General features: G+C 34.9%; 1 protein-coding gene across 1 annotated transcript; it reads left to right on the top strand.

The window, feature by feature from the left end:
* Positions 1-5,498: 5,498 nt before the first annotated feature.
* On the top strand, positions 5,499-6,905 carry LOC142608743 (zinc finger BED domain-containing protein RICESLEEPER 2-like). Its single transcript, XM_075780428.1, has 3 exons — positions 5,499-6,205; positions 6,338-6,578; positions 6,813-6,905. Exons 1-3 carry the CDS (start codon positions 5,499-5,501, stop codon positions 6,903-6,905), a joined length of 1,041 nt encoding a protein of 346 aa, XP_075636543.1.
* The last annotated feature ends 10,445 nt before the right edge of the window (positions 6,906-17,350 follow it).

Here is a 17,350-nt window from a genome sequence, read left to right as displayed (position 1 = left end):
TCAATACTAGAGAATCAATATCCACTGATATCTTTGACCTTATTCATTTTGATGTTTGGGGGTCTTCCTCTGTTTCTAGTATTAGTGGATCTCGATATTTTTTTGTCTTTGTTGATGATTACTCTTGCTATAGCTGATTTTTTCATATGAAATATCGTTCTGAATTATTGCAAGTATATTGTAATTTTGCAAAAATGGTTGAAACTCAGTTTTCCAAATGCATCAAAAATTTTCGATCTAATAATGCTCTTGAATACGCTTAATATGCTTTCCAAACTATTTTGCATTCCTATGGAACTGTTCATCAACTAACTTATCAAGGTACCTCTCAGCAAAATGGTAGAGTCAAACGAAAACTTCGTCGTATTCTTGACATTGTTCGTACTCTTATTCTCTCTGCCAAAGCTCCTGCTCCTTTTTGGAGCGAAGCTGCACTTCATGCTGTTCATGATATCAATCACATTCCAAGTCCTATCATCCAAAATCAAACTCCATATGAGCGCATTTTTGGGTCATCTCTAGATTATCATCACATTCGCTCATTTGGTTCTGCAAGTTTCGTTCTTCTTTAGCCACATGAGCATAACAAACTTGAGCCTCGGTCAAGGTTTTATTATTTTCTTAGCTATGGCAAAACTCAAAAGGGGTATCGGCATTATGATCTTGTTTCTCATCATCTTTGTATCTCCCACAATATTGTCTTTTGGGAACATTGCCCCTTTGTCAAGCTCTCTCACTTCCATGCCTCCCTATCTTCCTCCTCTGTCTTAGATCTTTTTCCAGATGAGACACATATTCCTCTTGTAGCTGCTCCTGATCCTTCTGTAGTTGCTCCTGATTCTCCTATAGACTTCTCTGTCCAATCACCAGATATTATTAATCCCTTTCTTAGCTCACCCTTTAATGAATAGGTCGAAAATGAACAAGTCGAAGATGAGCTACCCAACCCCAACCCTCAACTTGGGTCCCCTGCTCCTGCTTCGCCCGAAGATCTTGCACAAGACATTCCACCTCATCACTCAACTCGGGAAAAATTCATTCCTGCACATTTACTTTGACTATCATTGTTACACTGCCCTTGCTACACTACACAAGCCTCACACCTATCGTGAGGCTTCCACTGGCCCTTTATGACAGATTGCAATGAGAGAGGAACTTGATGTATTATTTAAGAACCATACTTGGGATTTGGTGACACTTCCCCTAGGAAATATGTGGTTGGTTGTAAGTGAATCTACAAGATTAAGACTCGCTCTGATGGGTCCATTGAACGCTACAAAACTCGTCTTGTTGCAAAAAGTTTTACATAGAAGTATGAGATTGATTATGAAGAGACCTTTACTCTGGTTGCTGTTCATGCCCTCTTAGCTGTTGCTGCTGCCAATTAATGGGACATTTTTCAGATGGATGTCAAAAATGCATTCCTTAATGGGAATTTAAGTGAAGAAGTTTATATGCAACCTCATTCTGGTCTCTTTGTTGAATCAAACAAGGTTTGTCACCTTCGACATGCACTTTATGGCCTTAAACAAGCTTCATGAGCTTGGTTTGCCAAATTCAACTCTACCATCTCTCGCTTGGGTTACATGGCCAGTCATTATGATTTTGCCTTATTTCTTCGTCGCACTAACAAAGACACTATTTTACTTCTCTTGTATGTGGATAATACGATCATAACTAGCAATGACCTCAGTAGTATTCAAGAACTCAATGATTTTCTCAGTCAGCAGTTTGAGATGAAAGATCTTGGACATCTCAGCTACTTCTTGGGTATTGAAATCATTCATTCTACAGATGAACTTTATATTACTCAAGCCAAGTATGACTCTGAACTCTTCGATCTGGACTCACTGATAGTAAAACTGTTGACACTCCAGTTGAGCTTAATACGCATTTGACTCCCTCAGAGGAGAGAACATTTTCTAATCCCTCTCTTTACAGATACTTGGTTAGCAGCCTAATTTATCTCACTGTCACTTGTTCAGACATTTCCTATGTTGTTTACTAGATGAGCCAGTATCTGTTTGCTCCACGATCGACTTACTATGCTGCTGTTCTATGCATTCTTTGATACCTAAATGACACTCTCTTCTATATTCTTTTCTACTCTGCTTAGTCTCCTTTTATTCTCCGTGCATTTTCTGATGCTGATAGGATAGGAGATCTCACTGATCGCAGGTTCATCACTGGTTATTGCTTTTTTCTTGGTTATTCTCTGATTTCTTAGCATAGCAATAAACAAACTCATGTGGCCCGCTCCAGTACTGAAGCAGAATATCGTGCCATTGCTAATACCACATCTGAGTTCCTTTGGCTACAATGGCTTCTCAAAGACTTAGGTGTGTCTACATCTTCTGCTACTTCTCTCTATTGTGACAACCAGTGTGCCATTCGTATTGCTCACAATGATGTCTTCTATGAACGAACTAAACACATCAAGATCAATTGCCATTTTATCCATTATCATCTTGTCCATGATGCTCTTAAGTTGATCTCAGTCTCCTTTAAAGATCAACTTGCAGATATCTTCACCAAGTCACATCCTAAGGGACGCCTTCATACTTTGGTTGACAACCTCAAGTTGGTCTCACATCCACTTTGAGTTTGAGGGGGGCTGTTAACATGTATAGTGTTGTGGGCTTTAGGTCCAACTAGATTACTTGTATAGCAGACATTCTTGTACTACACTCTTACTTGTACTGCACTCATATGCTTCATATATAAAGGCATTCATGTATATTCTTTCATCGGAAAATACAATACTATTGAATTCAGTATTTCTAACATTTTAATTATGCATTTTATTCTATTATGTAATGGTGCATGCTATGCCACTTATCAATATTTGTGTTAGTATTTTATATTTCTATTAAATTGTAATTTTTTTGTTGGGTCAAGTGCTCATAACTTTATGCAAATTGAAATTTTTACAAATATTTCAACTATTCTGTGCATCGCACAGGTCAATGACTAGTATCATATATTACCAAGAATTAAAAAAAAAATTCCAATTTACTCCCTAAACACAAACTATACTTTTAATTAGGGGTGATAATTCGTATTCGCGTGTCGGGTTCGTGTTGTGTTAACACACAAGTATTCGACTATATGGATTAACACTAGGAGTGTCAAACCATCATCGGAGCTGACAACACCAACCGGCACCGACCCTCCCGCACCGCCATTGGCACCGACCGACAGAGCCGATGCCGGCGATCGGAACGCGAACGGAGTTCCAATGCCGGTGCGGTGAGGACATCGGAGACGCAAAGCAAGCACTAAGTAGAGCCGAACCGAACCGATACAAACAGAAATAGAGAAATATTTTTAGATCAGGGATACAACATCGTTTAGGTGTATATCTATTTTAAATTTTTTTACTAAAACGTCGTCGTATTGAGTTATTAAAAAAAACACACACATACTCACACAAAACAGCATCATTTTATGTAGGTTTTTAGACATACCTTACTATAAATTCACTCTATTCGTACTTGGGACCCTTAACTCTCTTTCTCGCTCTCACCTCGCCAGTGGCCTCTAGCCTCTCACGGTCTCACCGGCCTGAGTCACGCCTCATAGCAGTAGCAGCTCACAGCGGGCCTGCCGCAAACCACGGTATGCCATCAGACCCTCTCTTTTGGTTTTAATGGAAACAGAGTGAGAAAGATTGTGTTTGTAGTTGTAGCCTTGTAGGTACTAAGATTGGACAAAGCCATCTGGCATTAACGTTTGTTTGTAGAAAAAGCAGAGAGTGTTGCTTTGAGATTCTGACTTTCTGAGAAGATACTAGAGAGTAGAGAGTGTGTTTGTCTTTTGGTACTTGGATATTGGATAGGAACTAAGAAGTGGGGAGTGGGGACTGTACTTTATACTTTTATAGTTTATATGATTCCTCTTGGGCCTTGGCTGGACAGTGGACACACATTGAGTTGGGGACTTTTTTTTTTTTTTTTTATGAGCCCGTGCAATAGTTAATTTATTGGGTGGACAGTGGACACACATTGAGTTGGGTTAATTTATATGAGCCCATGCGATAGTTAATTTATTTAGTTAGTTTTTAGTTATTTATTTATTTAGTTAGTTTAGTTAATTTATACAGTGTAGTTTTATAATGCTCTTTTGCTTAATGCTTATAGTTAATGCTTGTTAGTTATAATGCTTGTCACTTGTCAGTTTAGTTGTTATCAATTTTTCAGCATTTATTTGTCATAGTCTACTAAGTAGTAAGCACTAACTTTTTTTTTTCTTCATTCTTCAGCCTTTTAATTTTTGAGGGAGACGAGATTGAGAGAATTCACACTTTCATATCTTCACTGAGAGGTAATCACTAAACACTCACTATATTCAACATTATGATTTTAAATTTTTAGTACTTAGTAACAACTGCTTTAAGTTTATATATAATTATATATAAAATTAGCTTTTATTTTATAAATTGATTAGTTATTGCTATTATTGAATCTAGTTGTGACATTCATTGATTGAGAGTGAGTTATTTGATATTGCATTTGCTGGAAAAATTATAATCTGATATTGTTGTGGAAACTTTGTTTTTTTGTTGGTTGGAAATTTTTTTATTAGATGGATGTCGATGCTCCACTTGGATTTGGTGCACCTCAGGACCTTAACCCACCTCTTCCTAGTCTTGGTGCTAACCCTAACCCACCCGACTCTACAGCACCAATTGGACTTTGTGCATCACTTCCCTCGCTATCACCTAAACAAGGTGGTAAAGACCCATCTATAGTATGACAACACTTCATTAAGTTGGCTAGTTTTGATCCCGATAATCCTAGGTCTCAATGCAAATATTGTAAAAATCAATATATATGTCATGGTAAGAAAAATAGTACTTCGGGCATGTTGCAACACATGAAGGAATGTAAGAAGTGGCATTTTCCCTGTGATGATAAGCAAAAAACTTTGTCTTTCCAAGCGAAGAGAGAAGGGGAAAGTGGTTCAAATGTGTTAGTGGTTGCAAACTATAGTGAAGAGAAGATAAGGTTAGCGTTGGCAAGATGATCATCATTGATGAATTACCTTTTAAATTTGTGGAGCGTCAAGGCTTTCAAGAATTTATGGAAATAGTTGAGCCTAGGTTTCTTATTCCCCATTGCACTACCATTGCAAGGGCTTGTATGAAGATTTATTCTAGTGAGGTGGATATTTTGAGAAGGGCTTTTGTTGGGCAACGGGTTTGTGTGACAACGGATACTTGGACATCCATACAAAACTTGAACTACATGGTAGTCACAGCATACTTCATTGATGGGGATTGGACTTACCAAAAGAAAATCTTGAACTTTTGCCTTATAGCTAATCACAAAGGGGACACCATAGGTAGAACGGTTGAGTCATGTTTGTTGAAGTGGGGTATAGACCGATTGTTTACAATCACCGCGGACAATGCTAGTTCTAATGATGTGGCAATTTAATATGTGAAGAAGAAAACAAAAGAAAGAGATAGTAGCATTTTGGGTGGTGAGTTTATGCATATGCGTTGTTGTGTGCATATCTTGAATTTGATAGTGCAAAGTGGGTTGAAGTCCATTCATGAATCAATTGTCAAAGTTAGGAATGCGGTGCGATATGTGAGAGCCTCTCCCGCAAGATTTGAAAAGTTTAAAGAATGTGTTGAAAATGAGAAAATCAAAGCCAAATGTTTGTTGTCCTTTGATGTGCCAACAAGGTGGAATTCCACTTATCTCATGTTAGAATGTGCTTTGAAATTTGTGAGAGCATTTGATAGGTTGGAAGAGGAGGATGGGTATTACAAACTTTTTTTTTGTGAATCGGATGGGAATGGGAAAAAGCCCATTAGTCCTCCTAACTATCTTGATTGGGAAAATGTCAAGACCTTTGTGAAATTTCTTGGCATATTTTATGAGGCGACACTTAGATTTTCAGGGTCTTTGTTTGTCACTTCTAATACATACTTCCATAAGCTAATTAGTATTGAAAATCAATTGCAACCGTTGTGTAGTGTTGATGGGGATCCACTCTTGAAGAGTATGGCGGTAGAGATGAAAAGAAAATATGATAAGTATTGGGGAAGTATGGATAATATCAATTTAATACTTTTCGTTGCTGTTGTTCTTGACCCAAGGTATAGATTGAAGTATTTAAAGTTTTGGTTTATGGAGTGGTATGGAAAGGACAAGAGGGATGAGATGAGCTCTAAGGTTCATGATGCATTGAAGAGGTTGTATGTGGAGAAAGTGGGTCAAAATTGAGTTTCGAGTTCTAGTGGTAGTGATGCTTCATTGTCTAGGGACTCCAAGCCAAGTGTTGGTAATGCTTCATTGTCTGATCGCATTAAAACTTATGATAATAGGTTTAAGCAGCACTTGGCGGACGAGGATAGTGTGGAAAATAAATCTGAGTTGGATAGGTATTTGTTGGAATCTTCTGAGGACCCTGATATGGAAGATTTTGACATCTTGATGTTGTGGAAAATGAATTCTTCTAGATATCGAGTCCTTTCCCAAATTGCCTGTGATGTGTTGGCTATTAATGTCCCTAAAATTGCATCCAAGTCTGCTTTTAGTACAAAGGGTGTGTTTTGGATTCGTTCCGTAGTTCACTATCTCCTAATACAGTTGAAGCCCTTATTTGTACCCAAAATTGGTTGAAGGATGCAAAGAAAAAAAGACCAATAAAGCTTTGGGAGTGCATGGATAATGTGGAGGATATAGATGGTTTTAAGATTGACACTGGTAAATATATGTTCATTTTGTTTGTTGTATATATCAATTGTTTATTTATTTGCTCAATGCTTATGAATCATTTTGTTTTGAATGGAATTGTAGAAATTGCATCGGTTTTTCCCAATGCCTATAGAGGAGGATCCAAGCACCGTTGTGTTGGATGATAGTGATGTGCTATTCTTTGCTTGGAGTTAGTTAGTAGTTAGTGTTGAAGCATTTTAATATTAAATAATTAAAATGAATAAATGTTATAACATAAATGTAAAGATGTGGGAGTGAATGTGGAAGATGAGGAGTTAGTGAAAATGTTTAATCCCACATTGAAAAGGAGAGAGTCTATTTTGTTTTTTTTTTAATTGTGGTGATTAATGGGCTAACATGAATTGTCTCAAATATTGGGCCAGATACGTGCGCAAGGGGGAGGTGAGGGGTGGAGGTGTCAAATTTGGAAATGAATGAGCACCTTGGATCCTCCTACTTGACAACCCATTCAAAGTAATTACCATATCCGTCGGTGAGTAAATGGCCCGAACACTTTATGCAGAGGTTGTTCTAGTCATACGACACTTGTTGGGTTGTTGTATCCTATGGGAGACAAGTCAGAGACGGTCTGCACCAGTTACAAAGTTTAGCCAACCAAGGGCTTGAATCTCCTTAAAGAGAGCGAGTGTCGCGCCTCAGCCCAAATAGTGTCGTGTAATCTCTCTCTTTAAATTCATAAAAATTCAGAAGTATTTTTCAGTTTCTCTTCGTGTTATTTCCATTACCATTGTGTTTGCACCAATAAAGGAGATTCAACACATTGAGTGTACACAAGAGAAACCAAATGAGCTTGTTGGAGATCTTAACAAGCCATTTCGCTTTAAGGGAGCCCACTTCAAGAGGTGGAAAGGAAAGGTCCTCTTCTACTTGAGCCTTCTCAAAATTGCCTACATCCTCACTGAGAAGAATCCATCAAAGATTCCTACCGATGAGATGAGTGACGAAGAATATATTCTCCATCAAGAAAAAATAGATAAGTATACAAAAGATGAATATAATTTTCCCTCTTATCTATTGAATTGTATTGCCGATCATTTCTATGATTATTATGATACAACTTACAAGTCTGCTAAAAAAATTTGGAAAGCTTTACAAAGCAAGTATGATACCGAGGAAGCAGGTGCAAAGAAGTATGCTGCTAGTAAATTTTTCCGTTACCAAATGGTGGATGGAAAATCGGTGGTGGATCAAGCATAAGACTTCCAAATGATTGTAGTAGAATTGAGATCCGAATGCATAAAGATCGGAGACAATTTGGTGGTAGCTGGCATAATTGACAAACTACGACAATCTTGGAGGGAGTTCCAAAAGACTTTGCGGCACAAGCAAAAGGAGACATCCTTGAAAACTTTGATCACATGCATCCGTGTGGAGGAGGAGGCTAGAGGACAATATGCACTCATGACACAAGAGAGCAATGGTAATTCCACCACAAAGGTAAACCTTATTTCATCTAATAATAATATGCCCAAAAATCATTTTCCTAGAAATGGTCAATTGAAGCCAAAAAAGAAAGCCTTTAAAAACAATAATAGATCACCTCAAGGAAGGGGAAACCTGAATAAAAATTACAATAAGAACCAAGGACCCCTTCACAAGATCAATTTAATAGATCCTGTTTTGTTTGTGGCAAGAGTGAACATATTGCTCGATTTTGCAAATTTTGGAAACATGAATCTGTCCCGTAGGCTAATGTAACTAAAGAGCCTTTAGTGGCTATGATTACAGACATCAATAAGGTGCAATATGTTGAAGGGTGGTGGGCAGATTCTGGTGCTAATAGGCACGTCTGCTATGACAAAAATTGGTTCAAGTTGTACACTCCTTTTGAAGAAGAAAAAACTATTATGCTTGGTGACTCTAGCAAAACCAAGGTTCTTGGGAGTGGTGAGGTTGAATTGAAATTCACTTCTAGACGTGTGCTAACATTGAAAGATGTACTTTACACTCCATCCATGAGAAAGAATTTGATGTCAAGTTTTTTGCTTAACAAGGTTGGCTTCAAGCAAATTATGGAATCTGATAATTATGTAATCACTAAAAAGGGATTACTTGTGGGCAAGGGTTATGCTTTTGATGGAATGTTTAAATTCAATGTTGAAAATAATAAAACATCTACTAGTTCAGCTTATATGCTTTCTTCTGTTAATTTTTGGCATGCTCGTTTGTGTCATATAAATAATAGATATGTGAGAATCATGAGTAGTATAGGATTAATTCCAAGACTGTCAAAAGATTTTGGAAAATGTGAAACTTGTAGTCAAGCTAAGATTACAAAAATGCCTCATAAAAGTGTTGTAAGAAATACTGAATTGCTTGAGTTAATTCAATCCGATTTATGTGAATTTGAGGGAATTTTAACTCGTGGAGGAAATAGATATATTATCATTTTTATTGATAATTTCTCAAAATATACAACTATTTATTTGTTGAAAAATAAAAGTGATGCTTTTGAAAAATTTCAAGATTTTTTAAAAGAAGTTGAAAATCAATTCGGTAGAAAAATAAAAAGAATAAGAAGTGATAGAGGCCATGAGTATGAATTAAGCGCATTCAACTCATTTGTTCAGTCTTTGGGAATTATCCATGAAACTACTGCACCATATTCACCTGCTTCTAATGGTGTGGCTGAAAGAAAAAATAGAACTTTAATTAAGTTAATAAATGCCATGTTAATTGAATCTGGTGCACCTTTACATTTTTTGGGTGAAGCTATTTTAACTGCATGTCATGTTTTAAATAGGGTGCCACATAAAAAGTCACACACCACATCTTTTGAGATGTGGAAAGGACAAAAGCCAAATTTGGGATATTTGAGAGTATGAGGTTGTCTTGCTTATGTAAGGCTTACTGACCCTAAAATACCTAAATTAGGTATAAGAGCTACAACCTGTGCTTTTCTTGGTTATGCATTTAATAGTGCAGCCTATAGATTTTTTGATCTTGAAAACAAAATAATTTTTGAATCTGGTGATGCAATTTTTCATGAAGAAAAATTTCATTTTCAATTGAAAAATAGTGGGGGTGAAGAAAATATTTTGTCACAACCTAGTTCTTCTACTTCACATCTATAAAATCAAGAAAATCTTGAAATAGAACCTAGAAGAAGTAAAAGAGCTAGAGTTGAAAAAGATTTTGGTCCTGATTATTATGTTTTTAACATTGAGAAAAATCCTCAAAATTTAAAAGAGGCTTTAACATCACCTGATACTATTTTTTGGAAAGAGGCTGTAAATGATGAGATGGAATTTCTAATTTCTAATAAAACTTGAAAATTAGTAGATCTTCCACCGGGTTGTAAGACCATAGGTTGTAAATGGGTCCTTAGAAAAAAAGTTGAAACCAGATGGATCAATAGATAAGTTTAAAGCTAGACTTGTTGCAAAAGGCTTTAAATAAAAAGCTGATCTTGATTTCTTTGATACATTTTCTCCGGTAACAAGAATTACATCTATTAGATTGTTAATTGCTATTGCTGCAATTTTTTATTTGAAAATTCATCAAATGGATGTAAAAACTGCTTTTCTAAATGGAGACCTAGAGGAAGAGATTTATATGGATCAACCCGAAGGCTTTGTAGAGCCTGGACAAGAAAGCAAGGTATGTAAGCTAACTAAATCCCTATATGACTTAAAACAAGCACCTAAAAAGTGGCATGAAAATTTTGATTCCTGCATGATTGAGAATAATTATAAATCAAATGAATGTGATAAATGTATTTATTCTAAATCATGGAATAACTTACATGTTATTATTAGCCTCTATGTGGATGATATGTTGATTTTTGGCTCAAATATGCATGTTATAAATGAGACAAAAAATATGCTTAAAAGCCATTTTGATATGAAAGATCTTGGTGAGGCTAATTTTATTTTGGGCATGAAAATTACAAAAACATGTGATGGAATATATCTTAATCAATCACATTATGTTGATAAAATATTGAGAAAATATAATTTTCATGATCACAAAAGTGTAGCTACTCCTTTTGATTCTAGTGTTCATTTATTTCCTGTGAATAATGATGATGAGATTTGTAATAAAAAAGATTATGCTAGCATCATTGGTAGTTTGCGTTATGCTACTGGTTGTACTAGACCTGTCATTGCATATGCAATAAGAGTGCTAAGCAGATTTACTAGCAAGCCTAGTAAAGATCATTGGCTAGCTATTGAGCGAGTCATGAGATATTTAATTGGTACAAAAAACTATGGCTTATTTTATGAAAAGTACCCTGCTGTGATTGAAGGTTTTGGTGATGCCGATTGAAATACTTTTTCAGGTGATTCTCTCTCTACCACTAGTTATATTTTTACCTTAGGTAGTGGTGCCATTTGTTGGAAATCTAAAAAGCAAACAATAATTGCTAATTTAACAATAGAAGCTGAATTAATAGCATTAGCTTCAGTTAGTGAAGAGGCAAATTGGTTTAGAGATTTGTTATATGAAATTCCACTTTGGGAAAAGCCAATTCCACCTATATTAATTCATTGTGATAGCACTGCTGCAATTGGTAGAGTTAAAAACCGTTATTACAATGGTAAATCCAGACCTATAAGAAGAAAGCACAGTATCGTGCGATCTTATTTGAGTAGTGGCATCATAACTGTGGATTATATTAAATCTAATGATAATCTTGCAGATCCATTTACCAAGGCCTTGGCAAAAGATAGAGTCTGGAATACATCGAGGGGGATGAGACTAAAGTCCATAGAATCATGAGCCATGTATGAGGATACCCAACCCAAGGACCAGAGATCCTGAGAATTGGGTTCAATGGGAAAAACGAATCATACGATGGTCGTAAGAAATGCACAATTTATTTTTTAATTATTTATTTTGTAAATAATTTTTTAATTGTTCATCCCTATGATGTAAGTGCATTTATCCTGTAATGTGGAGAGGTTGAGGAAAAAACTCTTAATGAAATTTGTAACTCGTATGAGTGAGATGTCAAAATTACAGGAGCACCCTTGACAAAATTTCACCTATGTGACTGTGGGGGTGGGACCGCTCCCTATGAGATTTGGACTTAATCTCAAATACACTAATGAAACCGGGATCAGTACATGGCCGTAAAGTGCTAGCTATAAAAACTCATGTCAACACCTGGGTTGTTATGTGTAAGCAGTAATGCTTAATTTCCCTAAAGCAGTCCTAGTTCAAGTCAAAGACCACTGCGACTCTGGAGTTGAGATTGCTGTTTTACTAAGTGAAGGTTCAATGCAGAGCACACTTTCATGATGCATAGTGACCTATCTTTGCCTGGTAATCTCTCTTTAACTAAAAAATTTAATATTAAAATGAGTGGGGGATTGTTGGAGCATTTTAATATTAAATAATTAAAATGAATAAATGTTATAACATAAATGTAAAGATGTGGGGGTGAATGTGGAAGATAAGGAGTTAGTGAAAATGTTTAATCCCACATTGAAAAGGAGAGAGACTATTTTGTTCTTTTTAATTCTGGTAATTAATGGGCTAACATGAATTGTCTCAAATATTGGGTCAGATACGTGCCCAAGGAGAAAGTGAGGGGTGGAGGTGCCACTATATCAGAATAATGGACCTAATTAATCAGATTAATTTGGGTAGTTATTTCGTGAGGCCCATTGAGCCTATAAATAGACTCATTCAGGCACAATCCAAGTTACTGCAATATACACTAAAAAAAAAATAGAGAGATTCTTGGCAAGGAAGGGTGTTCTTTCTGGTGGAGTTTTGGGGTTGAACACTTTGTGCAGAGGTTGTTCTAGCCATACGACATTTGTTGGGCTGTTGTATCCTGGGGGAGACAAGTCAGAGACGGTCTGCACCGGTTACAAAATTTAGCCAACTAAGGGCTTGAATCTCCTTAAAGAGAGTGAGTGCCGCGCCTCAGTCCAAATAGTGTTGTGCAATCTCTCTCTTTAAATTAATAAAAATTCAGAAGTATTTTTCAGTTTCTCTTCGTGTTATTTTCATTACCATTGTGTTTGCACCAACAGTTAGTATTATGTAAGTATACAATCGTTTGTGTTAATTATAAATATTCTATTGTTCATAAACGTTTTATTGTTATTAACATGTGTTTATTTTGTTTTGTTTAGTATTTGTAGAAGTTATAGAATGATGCGTAGTGCACAGACTTAGTGGACAAATGACTTACAAGAATTAGCATTTTTTTGCCTATATGCTAATTATATCTGTACATGTTATTGGTAGTGGACTTTTCACTAATGGTAGTTATTTAGGTATTCATGGGTGAGATTATTATTGGGGATACAAGCAATTAGCATTCCTTTGCCTAAATGCTAATTTAATTTGTATATCTTTCTTTTGGCATTTGTGGACAGTGACAAATGGTTCTGTAATACGTTATTAAATGGATACATTAACGCTTATTGTTATTGACACTGACACATATAGTGACACTAATGATATTATATGCTATATGATAGTATTTTGGGAGTTTAACTCTTATTGAGGCAATTTTAATATATTTTTGCATGGTGAATGAAATGAAAAAATTTGGATCATTATGTGAATAAATTTTTTGCACAGGTTTTTGGAATATGCTTTTGTGTTGGCTGGATGTAGAAAAATATTATTTGGCATTTTTACCTTTTTTTTAATGACTTTTCTTTTACTTATGTTTTATGTTTAACTAGGTTGGCATAGGTTTCATGATTTATTTGGCACAGGTTTCTTGAACAGCTTGATATATTGATATTGGGCTTGAAAGCCCAATTTTTTTTTTATTAAAAAAATAGTTTTTTTTTAATATTTCAAACTGACCAAACCAACTAAACCGCACTGCAAAAAACTACACTGCTATAGGTCGGAAAACCGACCTTAGGCGGTATGCATCGGTACCAATTATGAAAAAACCGATCTCTATCGGTTCGGTAATAAATTTGAAAAAAAACCGCCCCTACGAAACCGCGCACACCCCTAATTAACACTAACTAGACATGTTTATTAAACGAGTTAGTTGTGTCGATCTATTTATCAGATTTTATCAAAATGAAAAAAATATGAAAAAATAAACAAATAAATATTTTTAATTTAAAATTTAAAACTAATGAGTAATTGCATCACAAATAATCATTCAAAACTAAAGTATATCTTAATATCACAAACAATCAATCACAATATGTCAAAAAAAAGTAAACCACAACAACTAATAAATTTATATACCTAGAGTTTGAAGGGATATTGGTAAAATGTCATTTAATTAAATGGGTCAAATAGGTTCCATGAGTTGAACACTAACTCAATCCATTTATTAAATAAGTTAGTCGTGTCAACCTGAAGATGATACAAACCTATTAAGTTTCAACCCATAGCCTGTTAATTTCGTGTCATGTCGGGTTTCCGAGTCGTGTCCAGTTTTGTCCTCCCTACTTTTAATTCGGTTTGAAAGCTTGTGTCTCGTTAGCCAGCGATAAATAAATTGCAGTCACAGATTAACAATGAAGAATGAGAAAGCATAATATCTTTCAAATGGTGTTTAGTGACATTTATACATAAGGAGCAAATTTGATATTTTTGAAAAATTTTAGTACTATCTCTGTCCCAATTTGTTTGTCCTGTTTGAAAAGTCAAACTTTTTAAGGGAACATTATTTATTGTTTTCTCTGCCTTATAAAAATGTATAAGTTCCCAAAACTACCCTTAAATAAACTAATCAAAAAATAGTTTTGAAAATAAAATAGGGGTATAATAGGAACATTAGTAAATTAATGACTTTTATTTTTAGAAACAGGACAATATTTTGGGACATCTCAAAATGGAATAGAAGACAAACAAACTGGAATGGAGGGAGTATTATGTAGTATTGGTTCAAACCTCAAGAGTAGTTTTTGTATTTTACCCTTTTATATATAGTAATGTGAGGGTTTTAGGAAACAAAATTGTGTGAGAACTCTATCATGTTCTTAAACAACTTAAATGCCCCTCATTATCAACTTCAATATATATTTTACACCTTTTATTTTCTTTCTTTTATTTGTTCATTATTATTTATAATTCAACAGCTACAATAACAACAAAAAGGGAATTTGAACCCTTGACATTTCTGATAAAAACACCAAAAAGTGTTAGTTAATTATAAAGCTCTTCACTTATTATTATTATTATTATTATTATTATTATTATTATTTTATTATTATTTTTTTTTAGGGGTAGGAGAGTTGTTGATTGTTGAGGTAAGGATAGTGAAAATGTCCTAACCACTTCCATCTTATCACGCTTTCTCTTGTGTGGGTTTTTTCCCCCCTATACTGATGACGAGAGTGATTAGGTTTTACTTAATTTGTCCTGGATGTGTATAGATATTTTTTATATAACATATAGTAAGTTATTTATATATAATTTAATATTTTTATACATATCAAGTTTGTAAGTTATCACACCCAAAACACTTATATATTTCTTTTTTAACACTCTCATAGTCTCTCAATTATTTTCTTTCCCATCTTTATCTTATTAGTCCAAGTCACTTTCTTTAAAAATGCCAAAATATCTTTAATTGGCCTATAGCCTGCCCCACGTCCACCATGTGCAGGTTTTCTTCATCCTAAAAAGAGGGTAAGGCACCCATGATCCATCTCCGACTTGCCCTATTTTCACCCCATAATTAGGGGCAAATCTAGCCTAATATGAGGGGTCGCAAACTAATTTGAATGGTGGGTTGGGGGAATCACGGGCCAATGATTTTAAAATTTTCGACCCCAATGTTGGATGGAGCAAAATCTCACTTGATAAACTTGATTCAAAATATTTTGAAACATATAAATTTATTTAACACACCTTTCACCTTCATGTGTCCTATTAGTCCATTTCAAATTACCGTATCCCTTAACCTTATTCTTATCAAATTTTAGAACTATTTTCAGTTTTTCTCGGCTAATCACTTTTTCAAATTTCATCTGTCTCTCTCTAAAATCCATTTATCTCAATTTCATCATTGACTCATGGTGCTAAGAAAATTCAAATTGTAAATTAAAATTTCTTCATTTTGCAAAATGAAAAAAAGAAGAAGAAGAAGAAGAAAGAGGCTATACAAAGAGTCAAAGAGGTGGTCATGAATCTCTCTCTATAAAAGATAGATGTCATCTCTCTCTACTTGGTGATATCTAGTTTTTGTTTTTGTTTTTTCGTTTTGGGAGGTTGGGGGGTGGGGGGTGTTTGGAGAGGTTCATATGATATTTTTGGTTTTTTTTTTGGAGGTGTAAATTTGTGGAAATGATTAATTATATTGCTTCTAACTTTTTTATTTAATTGAAGGTGAGAACTACATGATATTATAAATATAGATGTGTAACCACCATGCACCCTTGGTGGTCACTACTTGTGGAGTGTGGGTGGGGGGGGGGGGGGAAGAGCCGGAGTTCAAGTCTCCTGGAAGAGCTTTACACATATATACACTTAGATTAGGTTAGAGCAAAAAAATTCTATCTTGTATAAAGATTAAATATAGATGTGTAGATTCATGTAAAAATAATGTGATAGATATGCATTTTTGTGGATGGGAATAAAAATTTAGAGAGATGCTACGTCCACAATATTTTCACAACAAATCATAAGTGGTTAGTTGTTATTAGTTCAAAGAGAGATGCTATGTTCGCAACATTTTTACAACATTTTCACAACAAATTATAGGTGGTTAGTTGTTATTAGTTCAAATTTGAACTAATACTAAAATTACTTTTTGCCCCAACAATAACAACCAGTAACAACTTGCCATTTAAGATTTGTTGTAAAAACGTTGTGAAAATGTTGTGGACATATCATTTCTCTAATTCAAATTTGAACTTAACACTAACATTACTTTTTTGCTCTAATAACAACAACTAGTAACAAATTATCACTTAAAATTTATTGTAAAAATGTTATAAAAATATTGTGAACATATTATTTCTCAAAAATTTAATGTGCAGAATAACTTGACGGAGTCAAACTGTTCTCCCTGTTTGACCTATAAACGGTTTCATATGCCTATCAATCAACATTAATTGGGCCTTTCATTTATTTGACAAGGCCACATTGTATGGCATGTATATTTTGAAACTCAATTGGACCTTACCTTTCATCACTCCTAATTTTTAGTGATCACTTACATATACATCCACAATTATTTCATACCGTCTGCCATATTAAAGTTGCCTCAAAAAGTTGAGGTCTTAGATTTTTTTTTTTCCCCAAATGACTCCAATTCGACTATCCAAGCAACACAACCCAATATATACGGACGTGATTGCTTTTAGAGCTACTATTGGTTGGGTTTAGATTAACTTGACATATTTCAAACCTAAAAAGTTGGGTTGAATTTTAAAATTAGCACAAACCCAACTTATATATATCGGACTAGATGGTCACGTAAGAGGAGTTGTATACACAGTGATATGCTCTCATGGTGGAGCCGTGGAGGAATCTAATAATTGAATAGACTAATAAACATGCAGCGCACGTCGTTGGAGCAAAGTCTCACCATGAAATGCTTAAACCCGCAACAAGAAAAGTTCCAAAAATTGAAGTCTTGTTCGACCAGGACTATAGTTATTTTAAAAAACTAATTTACATTTATAACATTAATTTCTTTGCTGAAATTATGT

The sequence above is a fragment of the Castanea sativa genome, chromosome 9, assembly GCF_040712315.1.
Source record: "Castanea sativa cultivar Marrone di Chiusa Pesio chromosome 9, ASM4071231v1".
Taxonomy (NCBI): domain Eukaryota; kingdom Viridiplantae; phylum Streptophyta; class Magnoliopsida; order Fagales; family Fagaceae; genus Castanea; species Castanea sativa.
The sequence above is the reverse complement of the archived record's forward strand: the minus strand, read 5'-3'. Positions and strand labels throughout refer to the sequence as shown.